Raw genomic sequence first — 26,840 nt, forward strand, 5'->3', positions numbered from 1 at the left:
ATGCTGCTACAACTCAACATTGCAAGTGCATTAAGTGACGCGCTACAGTTTTCCCTTAGCATATACTTTCGTGTCGTCTTGTTGCTAAAAAGCATTCATTTATTTTCCATAAACCCGTAAGCTTAAACCTTTCAAGCACAATGAATGAGGATCCCCAAGTATGGACGGACGATCAATCTAACGCTTCGTCAGATTGTAGCGATAGTAGCTGTGACTCGCGATCGCACGAATGGACCCAACATATTGTGAACAATTCGTTGTTTTTTGTAAAGTTTGATCTTGTTTGCCACTCGAAGCCGGCTGTATTTGACGACGATTTGTTCTTCCGCAATGAGTATCGTCGTTTGTCCATTCGAAAAAAGGAGAGCATTCTTTCGCGGTTCGGTCAGAAAGACAAGGGCAAACATAAACTCTTTCGAGTCAGCATCATCGACTCTTCAAAAAAAGAGCTAATTAATGGTGTGCAAAAAGACGTTATAATCAGCATTGCGCCCAAGAAGAATGTCCCCCTGAAAGAAGTGCTGCCTCTTACCGAAACCATACTAGGGCTTAGCACAAGTTTGTTTCCTGATGGTCGGAAGCTTATGGTGGACAAAATTAAAGAGTATTCGGTGTTTGCCAAGAGCAAAATGGTAAAGTCCAAAGACTGGATAAAATCTATCGACGCTGAGCAGGTCACTGTGGACAATTTTGAATCCCTGCTGGAAGGATCGACCAAGATTCCAACAATCGTAAAAATATCCTTTTTTGAAATGATTGAACCAGACATCAGCAATGCGATTGAGATAAAAATTACGAATTTCATGGATCTGATTCAAAGCCAAGAAACGCTATTCGACAAGGAAGATATACAATCGATGAGTAACAACGATCTTATTTTCAGCATGATCTACATCTCGAAAGAATACACGCAAAATGACGAACTGGATGTGAAGTTTTGTTATCCTACGCGTGAAAACAACTATCTATTCAACTCGCGGGGTAGCTTTGTGACGTTACATTCGATTTTTAATCAATCGTTTAGCCAACAATCGGTTATGACTAATTTGAAGATCAAGAACGTGCTCTACTACACTACGTACACTGTGCTTGATGATGGAATTTTGCTGCTCGGCTTCAATTCGAAGTACTCTTCAGTGTTTGCGGTAAAACAGAAAAGTGAACAAATATGTCGGTTTTTGAATGTTCTCTATCAAAGCGGAACAAGCATGTTCAACAAACCGATCGAACAGCAAACGGAACTGATGCAGTTATGCGAGATGATTCGCCACTCGATCAAAGCGAACAGAAATTGCGATAAGTTTGAGAAAACCTTCCCACAGGCTCATTTTGTCCCACTGCCCAAAGAGATCCAGCTTCGGATTGATGATGCACTAGGCGAACTGGAAGCGATGGACTATCGTAATTGGAATGACGACTTTGTCGATTTGTTTTGCCTGCTCACCGTGATCGGATGTGCGTTGTACTACAAGCAGCACCTGGTCTGTACGCACCTGAGCGGAGAGTACATGATGGATGTGGAAGCGATTCTCAAAAATATGGGTGTTTTCGAAATTTTGATGACGACCGATGTGAAGAACATGGCCATCTGGAGAAAGCTGTATCCCAAGCAGTATTGCGATGATGGTTTTCACGAGAAAAATGACGCCTATCTTATGCTTGTATCGATTGGAAACCTGCTAATGGTCGTAGTGCTCGAAGTACCGATAAATACGACGCACAACAAATCCTTTTCGCGGTACGTCGATGAAATTCAGGACATGCTGAGCTATTTCAAATCGACTGGCATTGAACACCTCATTCGCATCTGGATTGACTCGAACAGGCGACCCCAATGTATTCCAACGAATGTCAGCAAACAATCAGGGGAACAAACGGCTCATGAAGATCGATCGCAGGTGCGCAACCACGACGAAGAATCGAACGCATCTAGTTCGATAAAAAATCAAACCATTCGGGAGGAACCGAATCCGGAACACGATGATGATGAGGATTCCGATTGGGGACAGAGCGTAGACAGCAGTCAACGAAGTAGCAGTTTTGATATCACGGATCTATCCGAGAACCGCTGCAAGGAATTTTCTGAACTGGTTCCAACGCAACTTACTAGCGGATTGGATAACCTACTGTTTTACTATGTTCAGCTTGAGGTGGGGGATGGATATTTTCTTGCCCCTACATGCAATAGTACGAACGTGAAGAACGACATCGTGATGAATCTGTTTCGTAAAACGTGCACACTGATTCATGCGACTTTTGAGAATACGAAAAAGTTTCGTACGCTGCTTTCGCGTGAATCGAGCAAATTGAACACGCAGCGATCGCTAGTGGCTATCAAGGAGCAGGGAATGTTGCTGTCCGTTCCCAAAGAGCATGCGTCAGGAGAGCGTGTTGAATTTTGGGTTATCGGCCGTCTGTTTCATAGTCCAGCAAAGGAATTGTACGTTTGTCATCGAGCGGATGCTCCGCAGAACATGGTTGAGTTGGCGTTTCGCATTTGTCTGACCTGTGCTGGGTAGGTGCCCATTGGGGCACAACAGACTCTAATCCGTTTGCCGTCCACATTAAGAAACTAATACAGACTGATTTTTAGCATTTACATTTTTATACATATATTTTGCAATATTTAAGACATGAAATGTCCAGTTTTATATAAATAAGTTTTTTTTATCAAATAAACTACCGTCCGAAGAGGTATCTCTCAGTGTGTTACATTTATTTTATTGAAAAGAAATGGTAGACTGTTTCGTGTCCGGATGATGAAAATATCGTTTTATTTAAAGAGCTAACCAACGATTGTAAAAGGCACTCTTTTTACAGATGTTTGACACCGCTCACATTGATCAGTTAGTTCATGACATTTTCCATGGTCGTATTAACAGAACAAAACAATTATCCATCTACGAAACAAAAATACGTCGTAGAATACCGTCCCGTGGCCACAGCTAAACACTGTGGTTTGCGTTAAAACTATCGTGATGATATTTATCTATGTGCTCCGCCACATATACTACATAAATAAGAGGAATAGCAAAGCAAAGTGCTAGGATAAAGACGAGCAAACAAATCCAAGAAATATCACAATCACTTCCATTACATGAAAAATCGTTTGCCGGCAGTCGGAGCGCTCGCGGTTGCGGGAGACTATCGTCGTATTCGCCACTGAGTAGCAGCGGTTGGCTCGACAGCGTGTCACCGTCATAATCGTCCTCATGCAACTCATCGAGCACGATTTCACTCGACTGTCCGGCAATATCCCTGTGTTTTCCGGAAGACTTTTTATGCAGTTTAGTGGCAGCATTGCTGCTGGGTTGAATCGACGCATTGCTCACGGCGGCGAGAATTAATTTCTCATCCAAAGTAGCGTTCCCTTCAGCCGGAACGTGACTCACGCTCGGTGGTTGGTTTGTGATGTTTTTTGGGCTGCTGTTTCCGCTCGTATGTACACGCGGAAGTGTTTCTAGTAACACGGAGTGTGGTGTCAATGGAACACGGATCACATTCCGTGCGTAGATCTCATTGTCCTTGTCAATTTTATTGAGTTTCTTCAGCTGTGAAATCTGGAATGGCAAAGATAATCCGCTGTTCATCTAGTATATTTAACGTACTAAAAGCTGGCCTTACCGAACAATTAAATCGTAGTGCGATGGCTTGCAGTGTGTCGCCTGGTAGTATCTGTGCTTCGAGCCATCGTTCGATCGGGGCAGGTCTATGCTGCGTGAGTGGTAAATCATAATCGTCCCCCGTGCTTGGATCCTCCACGTAAACATGACCACTACTAGCACTAGCTCTGACCCTGAGACAAATTAGCAACAGTGACAAACGAATAGAATAAGTTATTGAATATAAACTCCAACTGCTCGTCTTGGCTTACCGTTGACGCTTCATTTTACAACGATTCTAGCAGTCAAACCCTGCAGGAGGACTTTCATTTTCTATATTTCTGTCGAAGAGCAATCCTGCAGGGACGTGTTACAGCTGGGATAATACAAACAAACTTTCCAATGGCCAATTTCTTTTTCTTTTGTCGTAAGATATCAACAATAGTCGTCAGCGGACAACTGTCATTCTAACGCGCGCCGTGCTAGGCTCCACCAAATGTAAGATTTCAATGCTAGAGCATGTTTTTTCGAAAATTATAATCAAATCTGAATAAATCAAGTTTATTACAAAAGAAAATAAATACCTGAATTGTTTTCTATGATATGCAGCTTTAAACGTTATTTTAACACTTTTTAATTACCTTAAAAAAAGCCCAACGCGTAATTACGCTTGCACACTTTAACATGATGCTGTAAACAAAGGTGCAAATTTCTAAACTACAAATAATGACTGCCGTTAACAACAGTTGATGTTCAAAAAGCATCCGAAGCAATGGCTCAAGAAAATAAACCAACCTCTAGGCAGAAAATTGTCGATGCATACACTACGCTGGTGAACAAAATAAGGTAGTAATGATAGGACGTTTACGAGTGCAAGCAGACTAACATAATTTATGTTCCAGCGTCGGACATTTCGATGAATTCAAGGAGTTTTTTGCGTCTGAAAAGGACTTGGAAAAGGCGATACAGGAGTTTCGCACCGGGTTGACGGACGCGTTACTAACAAAAGTTAACAACTTGTGGGATGAGACTGAGATTGATGCGAACGTTGAGCTGTTGGCAAATCTCAAAAAGAAAGCTGCCGGAAATACACAGAAAATGTGGCGTCCCACAGGGAAGTCAGTCAGCGAGCAGGTTCGACCGCTGGTTGTGAATCAACTGAAAATGTCGCTAAAATTCTACCAATTGCAACTGGGGTTTCAAAAAGAACGAACAAAGGTACCCATTAAGCGACATATTTGAAAAAGGACCGAACAAAGAAGTATATATTTATTCTTTTTTCTTACAGGAAGTTATTTATAATATTGAAACGATGCGTGCAAAATATAAAGCGATGCAGGTGCGGCGGACCAACTTACTGCAGCAAATAATGAACGAGCAAAACACATTTGATTCTATCCGTATGCATCAAAAGGAGCTGGACGATCGAGTGAATGTAGATTTAATAATTTAATGCTTTTCGGTATGTAACTTGCTGCACAACAAAACACCAAACTTCAATGTCAGGTAGAATAAATTTGTAACAAGTTTATTATCATTTAAAAGAAAACATATTTAAACTAAACATTCCATTTATGTTACGATAAACATACAACATACAGCATTCCAGAGCAGCGCATCCGTACTAATGCTGTTTGTCATACTGCGGGAGGTCGGGAATGGTTAAGGAAGATTGTGAGTTCAATATTTACAGCGCTAAAAGCGTTAAGGGTAAAAGGCTCTTCTAACATTCAAGGTAGTAGTATGCCCCCGTTGCGTACTCTGTTACTGTTGCTAAGCATCCAAGACATTGTTTTAGTTTCGTTTCGATGAATTAATTAGATATTTGCAGCAATGCGTGAGTAGATGCTTTTCATTGGAAGAGTTGTTGTTGTGCGAAACCGATCCGACCTCCCGAGTATATATATCCAAACCGTATTGTCCTTCCTCAGGAAAGCTAAAAGCAAAAAAAAAACAGAAGGTAATTACATTCACAGTCACGTTGGTAAGATCCTGTTTTTTTACGGCTCACCTTATGTTAAACGTTATCATATCATCGATAACTGTCTGTTGGACGTATTTTGAGAGTTTCTTCTCCTCTATGCCATTTTTGTGCAACGTTGCCATAAAGTCTGTGAGTGGTCGTGACATACGGAATTGCAGTTCGATAGCTCGTCCGGCGAATATAAGTGGTTCCTGAAATTTCCCGCAAAAAATAACAATTAATCCGACTTCACTTGTAATAACGTATATTTTAAATGACGTACCGGATGAGTTATGGGTATAAGGCCAAACAATCTGGTCGCTTTTGTTGGGCCCCATTCACCGCTGGCACAGTCCGGTAAGGGCACCATAACGGTTTGCAACTCTTCGCAACATATCTACGAATGTAAGATAAGCGATAAATGCGTAATGTTCTTTCAAATTTCCACCGAAAAAAAAACCATTTTCAAGACATATTCAGTTTTTTACCTTAAATTTGCACACACTTTTGAACTTCATGGGTTCTCCGGTGAGATACTCTTGCGGTGTGACGGCATTGGCAAAAATATCAAGCAAAAAAGCACCGGAGCAAGGCGCATGCACACGGAAAGCAACAACGTTGCTGATTACGGATTGCATGACGAATCGCTTCAAGGACACGGCGTCGAACGAATCCTCATCGCTGTCATAGAACTTGAGATTGTAGTGGAAGATCAAGCATCCCTGCATATCGGATGGCATTGCTATCCGAACGGTAGCCGCTCCTAGAAAAGTAGGTTTTTCCACAGTCAATAAAATGGTCTGCGCTTGCTTGCAAAGTTGACCTCACGACCTTACCTGTGTCGTCGGTGTAGACTACAGCACCATAACCGTCATCGGCAAAGTGCAACCCGTAACGGAAGAACAGCGAACGGACGAATGGTAAGTTCTCAAACTCCGTCAGTGTGATCGGTCGCTTCAATAACTGCCATTCCTCTTGCAGCGGGAAAAACTCGTATATAAACTCTCGTGGGTCTGTCAAGAAGTAATGATCATCGTACTCATATCGCAGGCTATCGTTCTTGCCTTTGCCAGTTTTCGGAGCTTCCTTCGCGTTGACCAGGTGCCGGGCACCCCAGTTGCATTGCACGAATCGCCACGCTCCCGCCACGTAGACTGCATTCCACGAGTTGCGGAACCTGGAATTTTTCGGATGGCTGCAGACCGCCAGGCAAACACGACATTAAAACGAAGAGTGTCATAAGAACTCCGTTTGGGTACACAATGGCACCACCACCGAGATAGCCACCACCCAATAGAGACCCTTATTATCTTACCTTGAATCTTGAAATTTCACTCCCGGCTGGTATCCGGCACTCTTTGAGTATCCTTTAATAACCACACAGTGCAAACCGGCGTAGCTGCAGAGCCGCTTGAACAGTACATGGTAACTTTCCGTGCCGTATTTGATGCCTCGCAGCAGACCCATCGGTGTATCGCCCCGCAAGTTATCATCAAAGGTCATCGTATTCAGGTTTTTCACCGTAATCCATCGGAAAATTGTGCGCGCTTTTTCAATGTCCGAAGTACAACGGCCCACCAGCTGTCGCACGAGATCCGTAAACGTTTTCTGATCTTCCTGCGCGACCGTTATCGCGATTTGGTCCACGTCCGTAAACTCAACCGGATCGTTGTACACCTGGAATTTGCTCAAGGCTGGTGGTGCTGGTTTTGGAGCAACCAGTGGGTACTCCATTGCCACCACAGTTTCGTTGATGTCGTCATCAAGGAATATGCTTTCGCTTTGCATGTATTCGCTTCGTCTGACGCTGATCAGTTCCAGCATTTCGCTTGATTGACGATCAACCAGGGCTGCCGTTTCGGAACGCTCGTGTTCGAGCAGCTTTCTCGTTAGGCTTTCCTTCTTCTTTGTCTTGCGGATGGTCATGTTCTTTTCGAGGTCTTCCTTTTGCTGCTCGTGCTTAAGCGTAAGAATGTTTTGATCCTCGCGCGATCGTCGACTCGTGGTTAGCTCTTTTTCAAATTTGTGCGCTAACCGTTGCAGTTCTCTTTCCCATTCGTCCTGTGGGTAAGATAAATGATCGATTCAATGATTATATGCTCCCAAAACCTCAAATACTAGACAACTCGAACGGACCTGAATCTCACTTTGCATTCGTCGATCTTCTTCCTCTCGTTTGCGGGCAAACTTCCGGTATAGATCGTCCTCCTCTTTGCGATGTTTCATTTCCAGTTTCGCTTGTTCATCGCGTGCCTAAAATGTTTACCAAATTAGCATGTTATCTACATCAATTACATTTCAAACGCTTTAACAATCCATCGAAGATAGTTCGTAAATTGGCCAGTGCAAGAACTTTAAAATTTGTGAATTACATTTGAAAATTTCCACCCAGAATTTGTATAAATCTTTCATGCACGTTTGTCTCTACTTTCGTTAGGTATTTTTAAATACCTTGTCCCTTTCTCCTCATACCATTTTATCGCAAGAAAAGCTGCGAGAGAAAGACTATAATCTATCATCGTCCCGATGTTGGAAATGAAGAACTGAACGGTTGACTCCCTTCCACGCTCTGGTAACCATTTTCTAGTGGATGTACAAAACGAGCTAAACTACATTTGCCTAGAGATCGTTCGCTACGATCGTCAGCAGGAAAGCTTTAAGGGCGTTACAATTTGAAACCCATCGCCAATCATCGGCTTCTGATGCCAGTGAATCGTCTAATCGAGCATTCGATAAATCAGCCGGTGATGTTGAGAAAATGTTACCGATCGTGCGAATGTGTCACTTACAAGATAGTAATCGATCGGCTTCTCACGTGCTTTATCGTAAGCCTTCTGGATTTCTGTCTGCTTCAAAGCATGTGCTATGTGTAACGCACTGGCGTCGAATCGACCGTACTTGTAGTCCGGATCATTTTGTGGTGGCGTATTACCTTCCCTGCTACCATTATTGTACCCATTCGGTGTGCCAAGCCGCGGTTGTCCTGTAGTAAAGCAAAAAGGAAAGAAATAAAATAGTAATTAAATGACGAAAAAGGCATGCCATAACCCCGTAACAGGGGATAGTAAAAGCACAACACACATTTCGAATGATTGTGTGGAGTGATGCGCGCAATGGCTCATCATTTCGAAGAGTTTTTGATGCATTACGAGAAAGTATGCACCAAGCATCGATCACAGCTAGCCATCCATCGCATCGCATCGATAAATAAGCGAAGGGAGTGAATTAGATCGTACGTAGTGGCAATAGGAACAAAAAAAAAGCATAACACAACGCCGAGCTTCCGTTCCGGCCTATTGGTTGCGCATAGTTTAGTGTTGCTGTCGTCGACAACAAACGAAAGAAAAAAACCGAAAGGAACGGAAGGGCACATTAACCGCGTTAAAAAACTCATCAACCGATCACCTTGAACAACAGGAAAAGGAAAGCACGCGAAATGATACATCAGAGCGAATGGAGGAAAGCTTTCGTTTTCAAGCAATTTTCCGGCTCAGTAGTTTAGTGAATCGCCTGAAACGCGAAGCTTTTGGCGTAGTAACTTCCCATTGCTGCATTCGCACGATCAGCGGCTTCCATCGGCTTTGATCAATGTTGTGTCGGTTGAGGAGATTTTTTTGTTTCGCAGGACTTATGTTATTTTTTAAAATATTTTCCCTCAACTTACCATCAATGCTATCGTTTCGATGACCCCGAATTTGTTCGTTCACATAGTTCGTGCTTTTGGGTACGTTTAGCGCCTGCCTTATACCCACGGAAGTTTGATCGAAATGTCCAGGGCCACTTTTCGGGACATGTGAACAGCAGTAGACCTTTGGGGCGAAGGGAGATAAAACGATGCATTAACATTAACAAGAAAATGTTTATTTCGGTATTTGAAAATAATTTAAGTTGAAAGAAGTAGTTACATTAAAGAAAAATTTTGTAGCTTGTATTGTTTCAGGATATATTTGTGCAATGCAAAGTTAAAATGGATACATATTTTTCGATAATCTATACGTGTGCAAAATACATATAATTATTATGTCGTTCACCAATGCTTAAGCTGGAAGTGATAACCCTCACAAAACAGGATGAAATGTACGGTTCGTTTTGAATTCAAAATAAAATTCTCTCTCTGATGAATGTTCACTAATGATTACGAAAAACGATAGACTACAAATAAATAGAGGACCAATATGCTTGCAGCTTTCTAAAGCACAGATATAATCAATCGAGCTCTTAACATTTGTTTTACAAGAGAATGGTTGAATGCTACGAAAAAATAGGAAGCTAGTGAGTCATTACGTAACTCTAGTTATTGGATGCGATAGTTGATACTAAGAGTAGAGTAGCGATGCATAATTGATGCAAATATTCCCCTCACTTCAATCGCTCTGGTGTCAAGCAAGGAGCTGTTGCTAATCAACTGTGCTCTAGTTAATTACCAATTACCAGCTGAATGCATAACATGAAAGTGTCTCCCCTTCTGTTGAATGATGAGTTAAGCTACCTGTTAAATATTATGTAATACAAAACAGGGGAGTCTGTCTTTCGTTACATAGTAAAATATATACTTGTTAGTTGTTTCTTCAATAGGTAAATATATATTTGTTCTTTATTTCAGATAAGCAATTCTTCCAGTTTGCATACACATAAGCATGTACGCAGTCGTCACAGTCAACACCATGAAATGTCGTATTTTGCAATGAACATATTTTTTAAGCTAACCATCGCAACAGCTAGAATTTCTGTCCTTTTTTTATTGACTTTACAATTGTGTTAAAACGTTAAATCTTATTTTTTCTTAATGCTTAATTTTTCGTCGGCTCCCGGTAACGGGCCATATAGTTCATCGGTATGAGCGTCGACTGGCCGTTCATCATAACCACCGCCTCGTTGCTGCCGGACATCTCCATAAACTCGCCGACCGTTTCGCGATCCTCACCAACGATGACCTTAAACTTCTCGCCCGGTTCGGGCAGCACCGGTTGCAAATTCGAAATCGGAACCGTAACGCAGTGATCCTCCTCCGGCAGAAACACGACACAATCACCATTATTTACGGTGCGAATAATGCCCGTCTGTCCGCTAAGATCGGAATCGCCATGGCTTCGGATCGTGACTTCGATGTCAGTCGTAAACCAATCACCCAACTGAGGATCAAGCCCAGCGCCGGGTGTTTGCGGATTGTACGGAGAAGCCGGTGCACCAGGCGTAGCAGGAGAATAAGCACTGGGCGAGGGTGTTCCGATGTACCCTCCAACCTGGTAGGGTGATGGGCTCGGATTCGGACTGGCCTGGTAAGGACTGTAGTTGTCCGCATTGAACATGTTGCCTGGAGTATGCGGTGCATACGGCGTGTTAATCTGGTATCCGGGCGTGCTGGGATTGTAACCAGGCGAAGGTGATGGTTCCTCCATGAAATCGAAATCGTTCGACCGGGCTGGCGTGTTGGATACGGTCGGATCCCAAGCACCATGTCGCGGTGTCATCGAGCCATCGTGCGACGGAGTCATCGAGCCGTAAGGAGTACGGCTGCCAGGATCGTACTGCGGTGTCTGGGAACCATGCAGTGGCGTCTTCGAGCCAGAATAAACCGGTGTTTGAGCACCATAGCTGCTCGCTGGTGTACGGCTCGGTGTTCGCAAGTACGACGAAATGCTTCCAGCCTTGGTCACTCCACCATCCACGATCGCTATATGGTTTCGATCGACCGAAATCGTCTGACATGACGAGTGCAGCTCCACTCGAGCCGTCGTTTCCGTGGCATCCTTCACGATACCAACGGCTCCCTTGTACGGTCCTCCGGTGATACGGATCGTGCGACCAAGAATTTCACGATCACGCGAAACACGTGCACCCCCTCGGCCACCACCACGACCACCGCGAGTTGCCCCCCCACCGCCACGTCCACCAGACGGATGCATCGGCGAATGAATGCGCGGTGACATGATGCCTCCGAATGGCGACATCATCGGGTTGCTGTTTTGCATCGGGTTCTTGTTGCCTCCGGCCAGCTGTAAATGGCGCGTTTTAACCACAAAAATACCTCCGTTCTCCGTGTACATGCGCGAGTGCAGGAATGCAAGGTTACGATACAGGTGCTTGATTTCACCATCGCGCCCGGTGTGAGGCCCTTCCAGCACCTTTACGATGTCCTTACGGCGGATTTGATTCTGCTCCCCATCCAGCGCGATTGTGTTGCGATTTTCACGACGCTTTTGCAAAGCCGTCGGTTTACATTCGATGACTTTGCCGTGCATTCCGAGCACGTGGAAGTTTTCGCGTTCCAGGCGTACGATTACGCCCACGGTTTGTGCGTCCAGCTGCACAAGATCGCCCCATTGGTAGATACCGAGCGAGTCCACTCCTGTTGCCATATCCGTGCACAGCTGAAGATCCCGCGGAAGCACCTCCAGCTCGTGCATGGTCAGATCGGAGACGAGCACGATACGGGAGGGTTCTACGCGCACGATCAGACCCGTCTCGCCTTCGTACCGTCCGGCCAGGACTTTCACGTGGTCTCCCGTCTTGAAATACTTGCGTAATTCGCATGCCTTGAAAATAAGCGGATCACGCAGCTCTTCATGCTTCGGCATAACGGTGATCAGCGATCCATCAATCGCGACGATCTTCGCTTGCAAATTCATCAGATCACCGACGCATACTTCCACGTTATCGCCCATCGAAAATGAGTGGGCGGTCACCGGATCTTCCTTCGAAGATACGGCAAGCTCGATGTTGATTTCCTCGGGCTGTTCCTCGAACCGCTCCAGTTCGGCTAGCGTAGGTTTCACACCTTCCGCCAACACAGCTGACATTGTGAATGCCTTGTAGAGAAATCCTTTCCGCGAGTATCGGTTGCCCTCAAAGATGAGAAAATCTCCATCGGAAGTTAGCTCGCCGCCGATCGCGCGGATTGCTTCCGGATCGAAAGATTTGGCCGCTGGACGACGTTTTTTCCTTTTACCATCGCTTCCTTCTTCCGTTTGAGTCGCCCGCAAGGCTCCTCTTAGCCGCGTGTAGTCAATACGAGGAAGTAGCTTCAGATGAACCTGGTTCTGGGCCAGATCTACGTAGTCTACCTGCGCGATGTCGTCCTTGTAGATGCCGCGCTTCAAACGCACCCATTGCTTCGGTTTCAGGCCCGTTTGTTCCTTGACCACCTTCAGAATGTCCGTCATTTCCTTGATCGGGACCATCTCCTGCTTCCAGATACCGACACGGAGGTTGCCCACATTGTTGATTGCCGCCTTCACGTGCGCCTGCTTGTATGCCTCGATGTAAATGTACCCTTTGACGGTTTCCGGTGCGACGACGGTCTTAATCTGCATAGGTTGATCCGTGTTTTGGTAGGTCAAAAATTTACGCATCAAAAGCAGTGCTGTGGATTTTTCCTCGCCTATGCGACACTTCATCATCCACAGGTTTGGATCTTTGATGCCCGGCAGCAGCGTCTGTTGCGTGATCTCATCGGACATCTCCTCTCCGCCATCACCAAACTGGCGGCGTGCCACCGAAGCGTCAGCATACTTGCGCTTCAGATATTCGGCCAATTCGTCTTCCTTGTGGGAGTCCCACAAGTTTGTACCGCGCCGTCTGTTCTCGATCTCACGGGCCGTTTGGCCAACTTCTTCGATCTCGTTGCCCACGATGCCCATCTCTTGTGCGCCATCTTCCCACTCCTCGTCCTCGTCGACTTCATCGTCTACCTCTGCCTCGTCGATGATGAAGCCACCGAAACGTTCCTGTTTCTTTTTCTTTTTGCGCCCACCGCGCCGGTTGTCGTCGTCATCCTCCTCGTCGTCGTACTCCTCCGAATCTAGATCTTCCCCTTCCGGCTCCTGCTCGTCTTCCGCCTCTTCCTCATCATCGTCGTCATCATCGTCCAGACGCCGACGGTCTTTGCGTTGCTTTTTTCGCGGCCGCTCGTTCTCCGATTGCGATGAGGAAGCCGATCGGGAGCGTTGCGGTGATCGCGACACCGATCGCGATACCGAACGGTTCGATCCTCCACTCTTGCGGGAACGATTCGATGCCACACTGTCAGCATCCGAGCCGCTACCACTGTCCGACATGTTGGCGAGGGTCGAATATATGCCACAGGTGAAACCAAACGTTTATTTGATCGTTTGCACTGCAAATTTAATGATTTTCACCACTTTTCACACACTTTTCAGCACAAATTTTCATCATTTACTTCATGTTGCGTTGCTTTGCTTACATGGAATTTTTTCTTTGACAGCTCCCCAAGGTTCCTATAACGCCCGCAGACAAATGTCACTGAAGGCCGCTGTCAAAGTCAAGGTATATGCAACAGGTGAACACCCATGTGCACAATAAAAGACAATTTATGGGCCTATTATATCCCACAGCTATTATTGCTAACGATTTTTTGCCAGCTTTGCTTTCAAATCTTTTTTGCTTAGAAATCTTAATATTTTTATATAATCGATTAAGTTGTTCGAAATGATTTTGTTTGAATTTAATAGAATAGTGGTGTTTGATACACAAGCAGTAAACGTATAAAGAATATAAGCGTGTGCAAAGTATAAAGACTATCTGCTAAACACAAAATAGTATTCTTCTTTAAAATATGAGAAAATAGGTGATATGCAAATATAACCATGGTAACATCACCCCAATTTTGTGACCTTAAAGTTAATGAATTATTTTATAATGATTCGATCAAGGATTCAAACATATACTGATTCAATTTTAAAATCTGAGCACCTTAATGTATGGTAATTGAAAATTAAATTTGAAATCGTTATCAACACCTACTTTTCACAGTATTTCACTCACTCCTATGAGTCATCTTCTGTATGGTTTTGTGGATACTTTTATAAATTAGATCATTTTATAATTTCTATCTAATCTATAGTTCGTGCTATATTTTATTAAAATCTTTAATGATATTTTAAATGTATGAAAGCTGATGATGCATAGGAGCTACGCATAATATATATGAATTCAAATACTTTCTCAGGAAAACCCGGAAATATGCTTATGAACTAACTCATTTGTATTACTAACACCATCATACTTTTCAACTTAAAAAAACCCTAAAAGAAGGTGACATACATGTGAAATTATTGTAATACATATTTGATTGTAAAAATTTTAAACATGCAGTTTACTAATTAGCTAAATACTTAGCTGTCTGAGGTGAAATTTTAAAGCTTGTTATAAGTGGAATGGTTAAATATTAGCGTTTACTTTGCTGATGGATTTTTTGCTCATGAAACCCATGTTTATTCATTGAGTAGATAACTCAGGCTATATTTGACCAAAAAATTGATTGCTGCTTTTTCACGGAAAATTAGTCGTATTTGATAATTTTTGAGTCTTTTTTATCGAGCTGTATCTAATTGAACACAATTGATTTCTGATGCAGATCCGTTGTATTTTGTTGTCCATAGTAGTAGTTCTGAACTAATTGAGAAATCTTCATAACATGTTTTTTAAAGCAAATGAAAAATAACCAATCATATCTTGTAAAATCTGCTAAAACACCACTGTACGCACTATTTCTTCTCGTGTGCCAGATTATATTCACAAATAAGCTAACAAAAGCTCATCTCAAATGAGCTTACCTTTGCAGGAGAGTTTTTAATTCTTCAATATGATGTCCACATGGGAACATGCTAGAACACACCTAATGTCTGATAAAATATTCCATAACAAGCTAACGCTTCATGTTTCTGATATGTTGAAAAAAACTTTACTAACGATAATGAAGGTAACAAGCTAACGATAATGAGTTAAAGAGAATTATCACATTCGGAATTGTTACTTATTAGCAGATGATTGTTAAACGATACAGTAAGTCTACTACGACTAAGTCTACTAATCTCAATTGAGTTTCCCCCAATAAGCAGGATGGATTATCCGACTACGAGAAACATTTCAAATTACAGAAAGCATTTCAAATTACAAAGCAGGCCATGACGGTACAACGGATGTTGAATCATTTAAGAAGAAGTCAACTAAGAATTTACTTTCACTGGTACACAACGAGCGCACCGATTGAACAACCGATTGGACAATAATTAGACAACATTTTTGCACTTAGACAGTTGTAGATTATATTAGGATTAGACATTAGAAAAAATGTAGCTTAAAAAATTGCACCCACCCAGCACGGTACTTTGCGTCGGTGCGGTGCGCCTCATTTAAATGGGTTGATCGAGAGAAGAAGATACCCAACGGCTGCGGTGCTTTTAGTGCAACCGCTTAATGTGGCGTCTGCTCGAATGTAATCGCTTCATCACATCGACATGCCCCACCCGGACAGCCACTTAATTCATTTCCTTGTTTTATGCCCCTCGGACCGGCCTTCCCGGCTCGGGAAAAAGGCGGCCTCGAATCACCCGCCTCACGATTGACTTACCTCTTTATCATCCTGATTGTGCTGGTTGTTGTAGTAGGTCTTGAGCGTCAGCTTGGTTCCGCACCGTTTGCACTTGAAGCATCCGGAGTGGAAGAAAGTAAAATCTTTCAGCGGTCCCACCCTATCCACCTGATAAACGATTTCGCTGCACCGGAGGCACGTTGATTCGTAGAAATTCGGTCGGTACATGATGGTGCCGCTTTTCTCGGCTCCTGCCGGACCAGATTGCTGCTCTTTCTCGTCCCTGCTTCGCGGAATGGCGGTTGCCACGGGCTTGGCTTATTGTTTTCCTCCCCCGCCCCTCTAGCGTCCCTTTTGTTTATCGATACACTATGGAGATGCACTCACGGGCACACTGTCTCTTTCGGGCACGATCACTACATGCGCCGGGATGGTGCATCAAATTTGCTTCCACTTTCGGTTCCTTTTTTGCTCGCGGCGAGTGATTCCTCGCGCGCGCGTGAGCGCTTGCGGTTCGTTTTCCACTCACTCGATCAAAAACCGCAACTGATCGCTCTGCCGCTGCTGTTGGGGACGAGGGAAAATTAAATTAAACAACGAAATTAACTTTTCCACCACCGGGGGCACAGCATAACGTTCATTGTTTCTTTTTTTTTGCTGATGCTTCTCTCGCTTTTGTTTGCCCGTGTTACTTTCGCGAATGGGATTTTAATTGCAACGGTCACCGCGTCCCGAAACCGTCACGATAAAAATCCCGCACCATGCCTGTTTCCGTGTGGTTTGAATGTTCTTTAGATTTGGGTGGTTGGTTTTTTTGTTGTTGTTATTTTCACTTCACGATTTTCCACACGATCAAGCACACGTGAAGGGAAATGCTTCCAATGTTCCGATATTTTCCGCGAACAACGAAACACCAGCAGTAGCACAAAACAGCCTGCGAAAAACGGTACAACGGTATCCCCCTTGCCGTTTGGTTCTATTTTCTTCTCTCCACCCAAGCCCAGTGACTTCAACGGTGCGGAGAAGACGAACCCTCCACGAGTGCAGTTGCAGTAGGCGGTGTGTTTTTTTTCTGTTCACGCTCTGGAAAACTCCGGCGCATCTTGCACCGACATCTGCTCCATCATCCGCGTCTCGGTGCCGGGAATCGGACGCGAATCGAATCGATCCGCACACCCACCGTTAGATGGCGCTTTCGTTAGAGCCTCATCGCGCTTTTGAGCCATCGTTAGGGACGGTGGATCGGATCGGTGCGAGCATTGGGACACACCGGGAAACAGGGGGCCGTAGAAAATGGGCACCTTCACGCGGACGCGAAATTATAGTAATACGCGGGTTATAGATTGCTTTCTGACGAACGAAAGTCGGGAGAGATCGTCCGCTATTTTGGGCGATTTGTTTGAGGACGGAAACCGACAGATGACGACTTGGGTTAGGATTCGAGTACGCTGTTTCGCAGGGGCACACATACTACGATCACCAGGTGGGACACTAATTTCATCGGTTCTATTTTGATCACTTACTCAAGCGCAGGCAAGCCTCTACGAAGCCTGTTTTTTTCCTGGGGTTTCGTTAAGGGTTAAGTACACTGGCATTCGCGAATCTCTCGGTCTCGCAAACCGTGTCCACCCTCACGTTTGCAAACACCAGCGCCAGGCGCAAAACCGAAGTGACACAACGACGAGAAGTGACAGCTCGCGAGCGGAGGACAACAATTTCTTTTTGACGTTTAACCTCACAGCTGTGGTTAGAGATATGGCTTTTGTTTGTGTTTTTTTGTTTGCTTCTGTTTTTACGTACACACTTTCTCACCGTGCTGCCGGTACGGATGGCCCGACATCGATCGTCCACCCAGATTCCGGTCGCATGGTTTGTGGAAGAGCTTGTTTGCACTTTTCGTACCTCCCGTTGCCCTCTCGCTCGCTCACTGTCCGCTCGCCCTCGGTCGGTCGGTCACTCGCTGGTGCTGCACGTAACGTTCGAAAAACTCGTTTCACTCCATTCCATTTTTCCGGAGCCCTGGAGCCCGAGCAAGAGTTTCTTCGCGAAAAACGGCTCTCGCGGGAGCCTGTGTGCACGTAAGCGCGCCGGAACTGGGGGGGTGTATGTGTGCACGCGTGGTGTGCCAGAATGGCACGGGTGAGGGGCCTTTTTTTTGGGTTTGGAGAAGCGTCTAGAGGGGACGAAGACGCAGCCCTAAACCGAAGCTGTTGGTCCGCCGTGTGTTGGTTCGGATGACGCTACGCGACTACTGGCCCGGCTTTTCCAACCCTTAGCGGTACCAACCCTTTAGCCGGAAACAGTCCACCCCAAAAAAACGCTCGATCGCGCGCTCGCGTAAATCGTTTCTCCCAGCTTGCGCGGTTGGTTTTCTGTGCCTATCTGGCTGGTTCAAGTATTTTCAAGCCACTTGTTGAACGCCACTCTCCCATGCGAGATGTTGGAATGCCTTTCTCCGTTCCTTTCTCTCGGCCCGTTTTGTGGCGGTGAAGAGGAAGGAAGGGGAGGGGGGGGGAGTGGAGAGGAAAAGTTCGCATTAATTTATCACTCCCTGTTTGGCCCTTTTTCTCTCTCTCTCTCTCTCCGGCAGCCCTGCCCGTTCATGCCAGCCAGCCAGCCAGCCAGCCCAGCCTGCAAGTGGAGAAAGTTTACTACTTTTCGGGCTCTCTGGCGCTCTTTTTCGCTCTCAGCCTACTTCGGGGTGGCGTTTTTTTTTGCATTCACCGAGCCATGAACGGTTGCACCCTTTACGGTTTTATTATCACTGTGATTATTACTGCTTATTTTTTTCTTCTTCATCTTCTATTCCATTGATTCCGTGGCCCCGAGCCCCGTAAATCATACGACAGCATCCTCTATTGTTCAATTAGCGTCCCGATGCGATCGAAAGGGATCGAATGGCTCCTGCGAATGGCTTAGGGTTCCGTTGGGTGGATTCGTGCCATCTCGCTCCCACACCGGTCACGTTGGCAACGCGGTAAGGCGGAAAGTAAGAGTTTTCCTTCCGCAAATACCAGAGAAGGCCATGGAAGGTGGTTCTGCGCCACCCTGTTTCGATTCCGACGAGGAAACAGGAAGCTGCCGCCAAACAGGTACGTACGTACGATGGTGACGTACTTTCGCGGACCAAAAACCCCAACCAAAAGAGGGTGTTTTCGTGCGTTTTCTACACACACACACACACGCGCGGCCTAGCACATAACGAGTTTTGGGCGGCATTCGGGAAACGATCGCTGTTAATGGATTTTCATTAGCGAGCTTGTGATCGCGGCTTTGGAGGCGAATTTTGCCCAAAACCAGCCTGTCGCCGACTTTGGTGTACTGGCTTTTGGTGAGAAAGCTGCGGCGCGTAGTTGGTGTGACATTAAATGCCACACAATTCCAAATCCTCACTGGTTTGGTGCGTTTTTGACCCGTAATAAGGTGGTTATAAATCGAGCTTTTGTGATTTAGAGCGATGGATCCTCGCGATTCCCAAGTGACAGGCTTTTATCAAATCGTCAAGCCTTTAGCAAATCATCCCCAACACAAACAGATGTGCGGTAAGTTTTCGTTGGACTCGATCGAGGATCGTGAAATCGAGCTTTTATCGGATTGCTCGTGTTATCGTCCCAACGCGAGCGAGATATTCCCACCTCGTTAACGATTTCGGTGCCACTCAGATCGAATTTCATCTCGGCCACCGATTTTGGTCTGACAGAGAAACCAAAACAAAAAAAATCTCCCCATCGCAAGCACTCGCGATCGGCCTTTCGGTTTCGTGGGTGTGATGAGCCAACGGTTTGTGCGTTGCACAATAGAGATAGAGATTTGGAAATAAAACTGTACGATCGGTGGCTGCAATAACGCGCGAGCCAGCCGAGAGCCAAGCGAAATGTGGGCAAACGAAAGCATGACGAAGCTGGGTTTGCTGTTTTATCTTCATTATTAATTTTACGGACAGGTGATTTTTATTGGCCCCAGGCCGTGGTGCTGGCAGGCGTTTTGGGAGAAACCAAAAAAAAAAGCAGCATTAGAAGCCTGTGGTCTGTATAGGGTTTGCAATGTTCGAAAAATTGCTATCGAGCCCCGGGGGGGCGATCGCGGGATTCAATTACTTCGCAAAACGTTGCAATGTTACAGCCCCCCCCCCCATCGCGCCTTAAAGATGATGATCATGATGTTGTTGATGATGATGAGGGTCGTAATCGTGATGCCATTTGTGGGGCGATAATGAGCGTCCACCGCACCGGTAAATGGTCATCCGATAACACGCGCCAATAAAACCATTTCGCGCGATTACATAGCACTCGCGGTGTGTAATATGTTGCTACACGGCTCAACCAAATCAGCAGCCGGTATTTGATGATGAGCGAGAGAAAGAGCGAGAAAAAACATGTACACACACACACACATCACAAATGGCGTGGAAAAGAAATCAATGAACATCTTTAAACAAAAATTCGTTTCCATCATTCTCACTTTCGTTCGCTGGCCAACGCTTCGGCGGTCGTTGCCTGTTGCCAGTGGCCAGTTAATCGAACGCTAGAAAAATGTTAATCAACCCAACCGCGGGCAAGAGAGCGCGAAAGGAGCCTTTAACCGCCTTCATCCGCCGACCGTGGGCAACCGCTTTTTTTTTGTAGGTGAATAAAATCGAATCTTGCGCCAGGTCTTTGCCAAAATGAAAAACGAAAGAGCATGATCGAGGGGGGAGGGATCTGGCTGCATGAAAATAAGGGGAGGAAATGAAAGAAGAAAAAAACCGCACGCAAATAACAGGAATCACCGCTTTCACCTACGCTGCCGAATCGGTTTGAAATTGAATCCGACGATCGATACCGCGCGGTGAAAAAAAAAAAACGCGTGTCATACCGCTCGGTTCCGGCCGGTTGGTGGGTATGTAAACGAAGCGAATTATGATGCACTTTGGCAGTACACCAGGTGTTTCCCTCAAACGCCACGTTTCCTCGGGCGTTTTCCACACGTATGGAGCATACGCGATCGAAATTGAGTGAGGATCGAGCGCGATGCAGCTTTGAAATGGTCGGAAGCATTACGAAATGTGTTCGGTAAACGGACAGATAAATTAGATTGATTTTTTTTTCTGGTCGTTCCCCAAATTGATCTTCACGGGCGGAATCGCGAAACCAAGTGTCGGGAAATTGGATGAGACAAATGGAAAGGGGAAGCTACGTCGGAGTTGTATAATCATGGCTTTTTTGCGCGCGTGTGTGTTTGTGTGTATCAATATCCTTTTCTAGCTATTTTTTCATTTGTTTGAAATTAGGGGATGTCTTACACACGGAAATAAGACATTTTCTATTGGCATTAAGAAAGCAAAGAGGATCGTAAATTTTCCATTGCTAGTCGTAATTGTTATCCAGGATTTTGTTTAGTTTTTATCTTTGTCATAATTGAAGAGCCAGCCAGAGTAAACAGGATCGCCTCAGAAACTTAATCTGATCCTTTTATACACGAGAATTTGTTATGCAGATTTTCCCGAGTTTTACTTTGCCAACTTTTTTTTCGTTTTTGAGTGATACTCGGGCAGTCCTCCCTTGTTCTTATTTATGAATTCAATTCAATTTATGAATTATGCGATTCCGAAATTCCTAAATCACAAAAAAACCTGTAACAAAGATTCTAATCCATTTCGTTTTAAAGGGTTTAAGCGTGCTAAGCAAAAACCGTCTGTTGGCTCATGAGCTGCTGAGTAAAGAATGTCCGAATGTCGGTGCGTGATTATTTTCACAGCATCCAGAAAAAGACCGTGACTCGTCTTTGGTCGCACCATCAAGAACAACGAACGTGCCACTGAGCGCTTAAAACCTTCCAACCAAGAACCATCCCCACCAAGAAGGTGTTGCGGAAGCTTATTCTTTTTTTCTCGCCACCCCCATAGACGCGGCTATGTTTGGAGTGGAAGTCCGGATTCCGATGAATTATACGGCCAAAGCGTCACCGAAATCGTCATCGCCACCAGCCCCAAAGCTGCAGAGGCGTGATGCTGAAACGGCAATCCGTAAAAAAAAAACACCCCAGCACACACACACACGCAAACCGGGTGAATGAAAGCGAACCGAAACCTCGCTCGCAAACCAAAGAAAAAAAACATATATGCACACCCGTGAGATCGATCCGCCCATGCCTCAGAAATCTTACGCCGTCCAAAGAAACACTCGGTTCGGTTCGATCGCCACGGCCACTGCCACGACCAGCGGTGGATGGTTTCTGGATTTGGGTGAAGCAGCAAAAACCTCAGAAACCTTCCGTCACCAGGAGTTGAATGGTCAACACTACGCGCGCACCCATACGTCGGGTGGGTTGCCTTTTCATTCACCTTTCCGGTTGCGAGAGCCCGATCGCGAAGGTGGGCGACCGGATGGGAGGCGAAGGAGTCCCCGGGCAAGGTCCCTTGTCATGGTCGAGGGTGGAAATACACACCCTCCCACACGCCGGCTGAGGCAATTAAAAATGTATTATTATCCGCTGGGTGCTCGGGCAAAGAAACGCGCCATGTGAACGATCGAACCGATCGATCGACTTTTGCGATGGGGTGAGGTGTTTTGCTATTTTCCTTCACTCGAGGTCACCGTGCATGGTGGAATGCGATCGTCGAAGGTACGGAGGTTTATCGACGCACATCGACCGTGAGGTGAGTGGTTTGGAAGGAAACACGTGTTATTTGCCCGATGCACAGGGTGATCGCGATCCACCCTCTGTGGCGGTTTTATGCGCGCGAATGCTCGAAATAGCAGCACCCATTTGACGTGCTGGAGCAAAGCAAAAAAAAAAAAATACTACATGAAACTTCGGTGAGCCTTGGCCTACGCCTTTCCCAACATCGAAATGCGTGAGTGAGATCGTTTGGGTATTTTATTGACACTCTGCCCTCGTGACGCGTGCCGCAACATATGCGGATCTCGAACCGAATAGGTGTACGATCGAGCGATAGGTTCTCGATCAAATATTTGTCACACATTCGATGCCCCCGGGGTGGCATATGGAGGTGGACGAATTTTTAAACGATTTCATATTTCCTTTTCCGATTGCGATCCACCCCCGGAAAGTGGCCGGTGGGTTGTGTTTTATTTCACGGCTTAACGGTGCTCTAAAAGCACAGCTTGTGACGACGACGATCCTCGGTATAATGTATTCCTGTCTTGAATTTTGTTTTCTTTTTGTTTTTTCGAATGCTCGCTTTGGGTGGGCAACGATGTGTGCAATTGGGCGCGTTGTTTTTTTTCCCTCTTCCGAGGTAGCTAGCTCAAATTTAAAAACTTTTTAATTCCACTCCGTTTTGCTTCCGGGTGAGTATTTTGCTTCCATTGCACCAATAGTTGAACCACGAACTAGCGTAATGAGCTGGGCACGAAAATCTGTCCAAAGAGTGTGAGTTTAAAGGAAATAAATAATGGAAATACGCTGCGTTAGCGATCTTCGAGCGCACCATTCGTTATCATTCGCAGACGATGCTTGAGCTCGTCCGAACCCGCTTGAACTCGTAGCTCATTGTCAGCTTGACGGTGCATGTTGGATTTCCGAGCAGGTTATCTTTAATCACGGGTAAAATGGTGCATAATATTCAGTTCCTTGCTTTACCAAATTGCGCTATAATAAGCTGTATGTCTCAATAGCACGCGCAGACCGAGCGTGTGCCCTTGTTACCCCATCCGGCATCATTTATCTCTCAAAAAAAATAAAACAAGACAAGCAAACAAACCCCCCCCTCCCAAACGCAAGTTTTCCACCAAACCAAACGAGCGCAAAATGGTTCAGCAATGAGCCAGAAATTGCACTGCGTCTGGGTAAATCCACCTCATTGGCCGCCCGGGTGAACTCCGGTGGCCCAACCGTTTCTCGAAAGGCTTTCCCGAGCCCTCGTCACTTGAGCGGGTTCGTCGCTTGCTGCCGCCTTTAAGTCTTTCGTCGATGTCGTCTCAGACCGGTCCCGGGAGGGCTCGCAAGTCAACGAGATGAACGAACGAACCGATTTCCAAATGTCTGCCATCATCATCCGCCGAAAAAGGGGCACTTTTTTTCCCCTAAAAAGTTTTCACAACAAACCCCGAACCGTGTGCCATTGTCGGCGCTATTGTGCGATGATTGTATGGTTCGCTCGCGCTCTCGCCAGTCTGGAGCCCCCTCTGGCTGCTCTATCTCTCTCTCTCTTTCTCTCTCATTCGCTCTACGCCCATCTCGTTCACCTGCGAGCATTAGCATTTTTCTCACCTGTGCGCGGAGGCTTTTGTCTACGGTAACCTAAAAATAAAAGCTAAACAGCGGGAAAACTGGCCGAGGAAAAGCCTACCCACCAGTGCTGGAGCGAGAGAACCGCGCACCCGTGGAGGATCGCGGATCGACGATCACGGTGCTCTCGCTCGGACGCTCTTTTGACTTTCCGCATTCACCACACAGGCGCACACATTGTTCCCAGCACCGCAAAACGACACGCGCACGTACTCAACACTCAGCCGGGCTCACAATACACTCGTAACGCTGAATGCATGATCGCTTGCTAAGAATGGTAATGTGTGAGTTTTTTTTCCCTTTCTAGTGTTTTTTTCCATTGCTCTTACACCTTTCTGCTTTCTGCGCCGTCACGTAAATTAGGCCCTTTTTCAATAATGTCCAAGCAAAAATTGAAAATTTAACCCCTGCTGATCAACTACGTGCACTTCTTGGCTCAGGAGGGCAGGCTACTAGACACGATCAGCGATCGCAAGGAGGTTTGTTTGATGATCTGTCTAACCGGTGTGATATCAGGTGCAATGTAATGTAAACGACCGCTTCAACGATACAACCACTACGGCATAAGGGGTTGATCCCTGCATCACTGGCATGCGGAATGCGTTTCCGATCGTACACGTTTCGCAAAAACCGTTTATAGGAGCATACGTTAAACGATCGTAAAAGAAAATGCACGGGCATGGACATAAATTGCAATATTCGAGCTGTGTGAGCTGTAAAACTGAAGCACTGGAATTTCATTCTCGCAAAACGAACGAGTATCTTTTGGCGTGGCGATCTGCGATGATGTAACACGACCGAGATGTCCATCGATCAGTGCGACGGGATGATTTCACGGTTTTCCAATCCACGGAGCGGGTTTTAATCTCCCGTTTTTTTTTTCCTTCTAACTGCCATCACCATTCACTGCGCACCGTTAGTGTTTCGGGTCGATCTGGGACATCATTCGCCGAATGGCGATGCTGATGACGATGATGACGATGTCGATGAAGAACTAGACCGAAAACAAAACGACGAACTTGAACCGGCGATGCTAGCCACCAACGACGAAGCTTGATTGCTCATCACGGGGCACTGACTCGTCGTGGTTGTGCCTCTTCGATCGACGATAATCGTCCTCCGCGGTTTCCATTTGTTGCTGACACTTCGCCTCGGAGTGTCTAATTAGCCCTCCTGCTGCTGTTCCGGTCCTATGATCTGTGGCACTCCTTGCCTTTCGGTTCCGCTTTGGGGTTTATTTGTTGCACTGCACCACGAGCACGGTTGAAATGGCACGGTGTGCCAACTTCCGCACGGTACGGGACACCACACACAAAGCACACAAATTTTTGCACAAATTTTAAAAACAAAACACACACTCTCTAGCCGGAATTCGCGCAGTTCCCCAAAATCCACGTTCTCCTTTCGCTCACCCCTTTTTTCGGTTCTCTCTTTCACACCGTTGCAAAACGTACGATCAAAAACTCTTCCCGGTTGCTTCCATCTGACGCGATCGCTGCTTCGAAACTGATCTACAGCAGAACAACTGAGCCACAACTATAAACAGTCCAACAGCACGGGAGTGCTGTTGCTTTCGCGGTGTTGGTGCCGCGTTTCATCTCGCGAGTTAAGCACCACGAAAGCTCGCTACGGTGTGTGTCCCGCTGAAGAGAGAATCGCGGAAGCGTTCGGATGGATGGGAAAGAGCGGGCGTCTCTCATGATCGATGCGATCATCACCGCCGTATGAAAGCTGTGGAATGTTGTATTATGCTGACGGTATGCATCTTGCGCATGGCCAGTGCAAAAGTTTGCTAAAGACCACGCAAACGTGTCGAGGGAGGCGCAAGCTGGGGGAAGTTTTAGGTACAAAAGGGCTGCTTGAAGTCATACGTTTGAGTGGAAAGCTACACAAGCTAGAAAAAATGTGAACTATTTAATAGGATCTATTTTCGATACTCTTGCAGACGTGCCATTTAAACGATTTTTCGAATGTCTTACCATGTTCTGCAGAAGTTTGGAATGTATGATTTCAGAATATTGTTGTTTTTATTTCAGAGTGACCTGATTCAACATTGTTTCCAGTTTACGAATTAAATTTTCTTGTTTACAGCAAAATATTATGGGGCTTAAAGGCAGTATTTTTGGAGAAAATAACTTAAATAAACAAATTTGCGAACAAATAATGATTGGAATTCTATATTCAATTTGTATATTTTTGTATTGTAAGGTTCAGTTGATATATGCCTTATTTTTGCCAATATTTTTCAATATTGGATCATATTGAGGTTTTTCATAGTTGATCAATTTCCAATTGTTAAACATAATTTTTTGTTTTTTTTTTAAATCATCGCATGTATGCTTGCTTCATGTATGTATGCTTCAATTGATGATCACAACATTTTTTACGAGAAGGAAAGAATTATTATCGATCACTGTATGATAGCGATGTGGAAAATGCTATGCGGAATTGCATACATTTAGGCGAAAGATGGATATTCTTAAAAACATACCTTTAGGCCGATGTACCGATTTATAGGTTATAAAATTATACCAGTTTTCGTAAACCTAGGATTTGAGAAATATTCAATGCAATGCAGCTTCAATTTCGTCACGATACGATAACAACACTTGAAGTTATTTAATACCATCAGCATGTATGCAGGAACTATTCCTATACTTTTTATGTTATCGCTAAAACACCAGTGGACCGAATTGTGAATCTGGGCGAC

At 45.3% G+C, this 26,840-nt stretch overlaps 5 protein-coding genes across 5 annotated transcripts; 2 read left to right on the forward strand and 3 right to left on the reverse strand.

Annotated features, from left to right (window-relative positions):
• The first annotated feature begins 140 nt into the window (after positions 1–140).
• Positions 141–2,519, forward strand: LOC128726466 (protein inturned). The gene has a single exon (XM_053820280.1). The coding sequence runs from the start codon at positions 141–143 to the stop codon at positions 2,517–2,519; it is 2,379 nt and encodes a 792-aa protein (XP_053676255.1).
• Positions 2,520–2,810: 291 nt separating this feature from the next.
• LOC128725825 (uncharacterized) lies at positions 2,811–3,963 on the reverse strand. Its single transcript, XM_053819596.1, has 3 exons — positions 3,875–3,963; positions 3,625–3,796; positions 2,811–3,560 (listed from the first exon to the last, which is right to left on the reverse strand). Exons 1-3 carry the CDS (start codon positions 3,886–3,888, stop codon positions 2,946–2,948), a joined length of 801 nt encoding a protein of 266 aa, XP_053675571.1. The 5' UTR covers positions 3,889–3,963; the 3' UTR covers positions 2,811–2,945.
• Positions 3,964–4,374: 411 nt separating this feature from the next.
• On the forward strand, positions 4,375–5,055 carry LOC128726924 (uncharacterized). The gene is made up of 3 exons (XM_053820772.1): positions 4,375–4,448; positions 4,505–4,820; positions 4,891–5,055. Exons 1-3 carry the CDS (start codon positions 4,375–4,377, stop codon positions 5,053–5,055), a joined length of 555 nt encoding a protein of 184 aa, XP_053676747.1.
• A 119-nt stretch (positions 5,056–5,174) lies between these two features.
• Positions 5,175–16,126, reverse strand: LOC128722637 (hillarin). Its single transcript, XM_053816313.1, has 10 exons — positions 15,938–16,126; positions 9,230–9,374; positions 8,355–8,548; positions 7,702–7,818; positions 6,881–7,626; positions 6,402–6,742; positions 6,054–6,328; positions 5,849–5,962; positions 5,614–5,777; positions 5,175–5,538 (listed from the first exon to the last, which is right to left on the reverse strand). Exons 1-10 carry the CDS (start codon positions 16,124–16,126, stop codon positions 5,397–5,399), a joined length of 2,427 nt encoding a protein of 808 aa, XP_053672288.1. The 3' UTR covers positions 5,175–5,396.
• Positions 10,158–13,622, reverse strand: LOC128722636 (transcription elongation factor SPT5). Its single transcript, XM_053816311.1, has one exon. It carries the CDS (start codon positions 13,620–13,622, stop codon positions 10,356–10,358), a length of 3,267 nt encoding a protein of 1,088 aa, XP_053672286.1. The 3' UTR covers positions 10,158–10,355.
• Positions 16,127–26,840: the final 10,714 nt, after the last annotated feature.

Source organism: Anopheles nili, chromosome 3 (genome assembly GCF_943737925.1).
Source record: "Anopheles nili chromosome 3, idAnoNiliSN_F5_01, whole genome shotgun sequence".
Lineage (NCBI taxonomy): Eukaryota > Metazoa > Arthropoda > Insecta > Diptera > Culicidae > Anopheles > Anopheles nili.

Bases quoted from the DNA above. Each gene is read 5' to 3' on its own strand.
- LOC128726466 (XM_053820280.1), top strand. From the start codon at position 141: ATGAATGAGGATCCCCAAGTATGGACGGACGATCAATCTAACGCTTCG.
- LOC128725825 (XM_053819596.1), bottom strand. The intron at 3,561-3,624 runs GTAAGGCCAGCT...TTGCCATTCCAG, and splicing joins CACTACGATTTAATTGTTCG to ATTTCACAGCTGAAGAAACT.
- LOC128726924 (XM_053820772.1), top strand. From the start codon at position 4,375: ATGGCTCAAGAAAATAAACCAACCTCTAGGCAGAAAATTGTCGATGCA. The intron at 4,449-4,504 runs GTAGTAATGATA...TTTATGTTCCAG, and splicing joins ACGCTGGTGAACAAAATAAG to CGTCGGACATTTCGATGAAT. The intron at 4,821-4,890 runs GTACCCATTAAG...TTTTTCTTACAG, and splicing joins TTCAAAAAGAACGAACAAAG to GAAGTTATTTATAATATTGA.
- LOC128722636 (XM_053816311.1), bottom strand. From the start codon at position 13,622: ATGTCGGACAGTGGTAGCGGCTCGGATGCTGACAGTGTGGCATCGAAT.
- LOC128722637 (XM_053816313.1), bottom strand. From the start codon at position 16,126: ATGTACCGACCGAATTTCTACGAATCAACGTGCCTCCGGTGCAGCGAA. The intron at 6,329-6,401 runs GTAAGGTCGTGA...CTACTTTTCTAG, and splicing joins AGTCTACACCGACGACACAG to GAGCGGCTACCGTTCGGATA. The intron at 5,539-5,613 runs GTGAGCCGTAAA...TTTTGCTTTTAG, and splicing joins ATGATAACGTTTAACATAAG to CTTTCCTGAGGAAGGACAAT.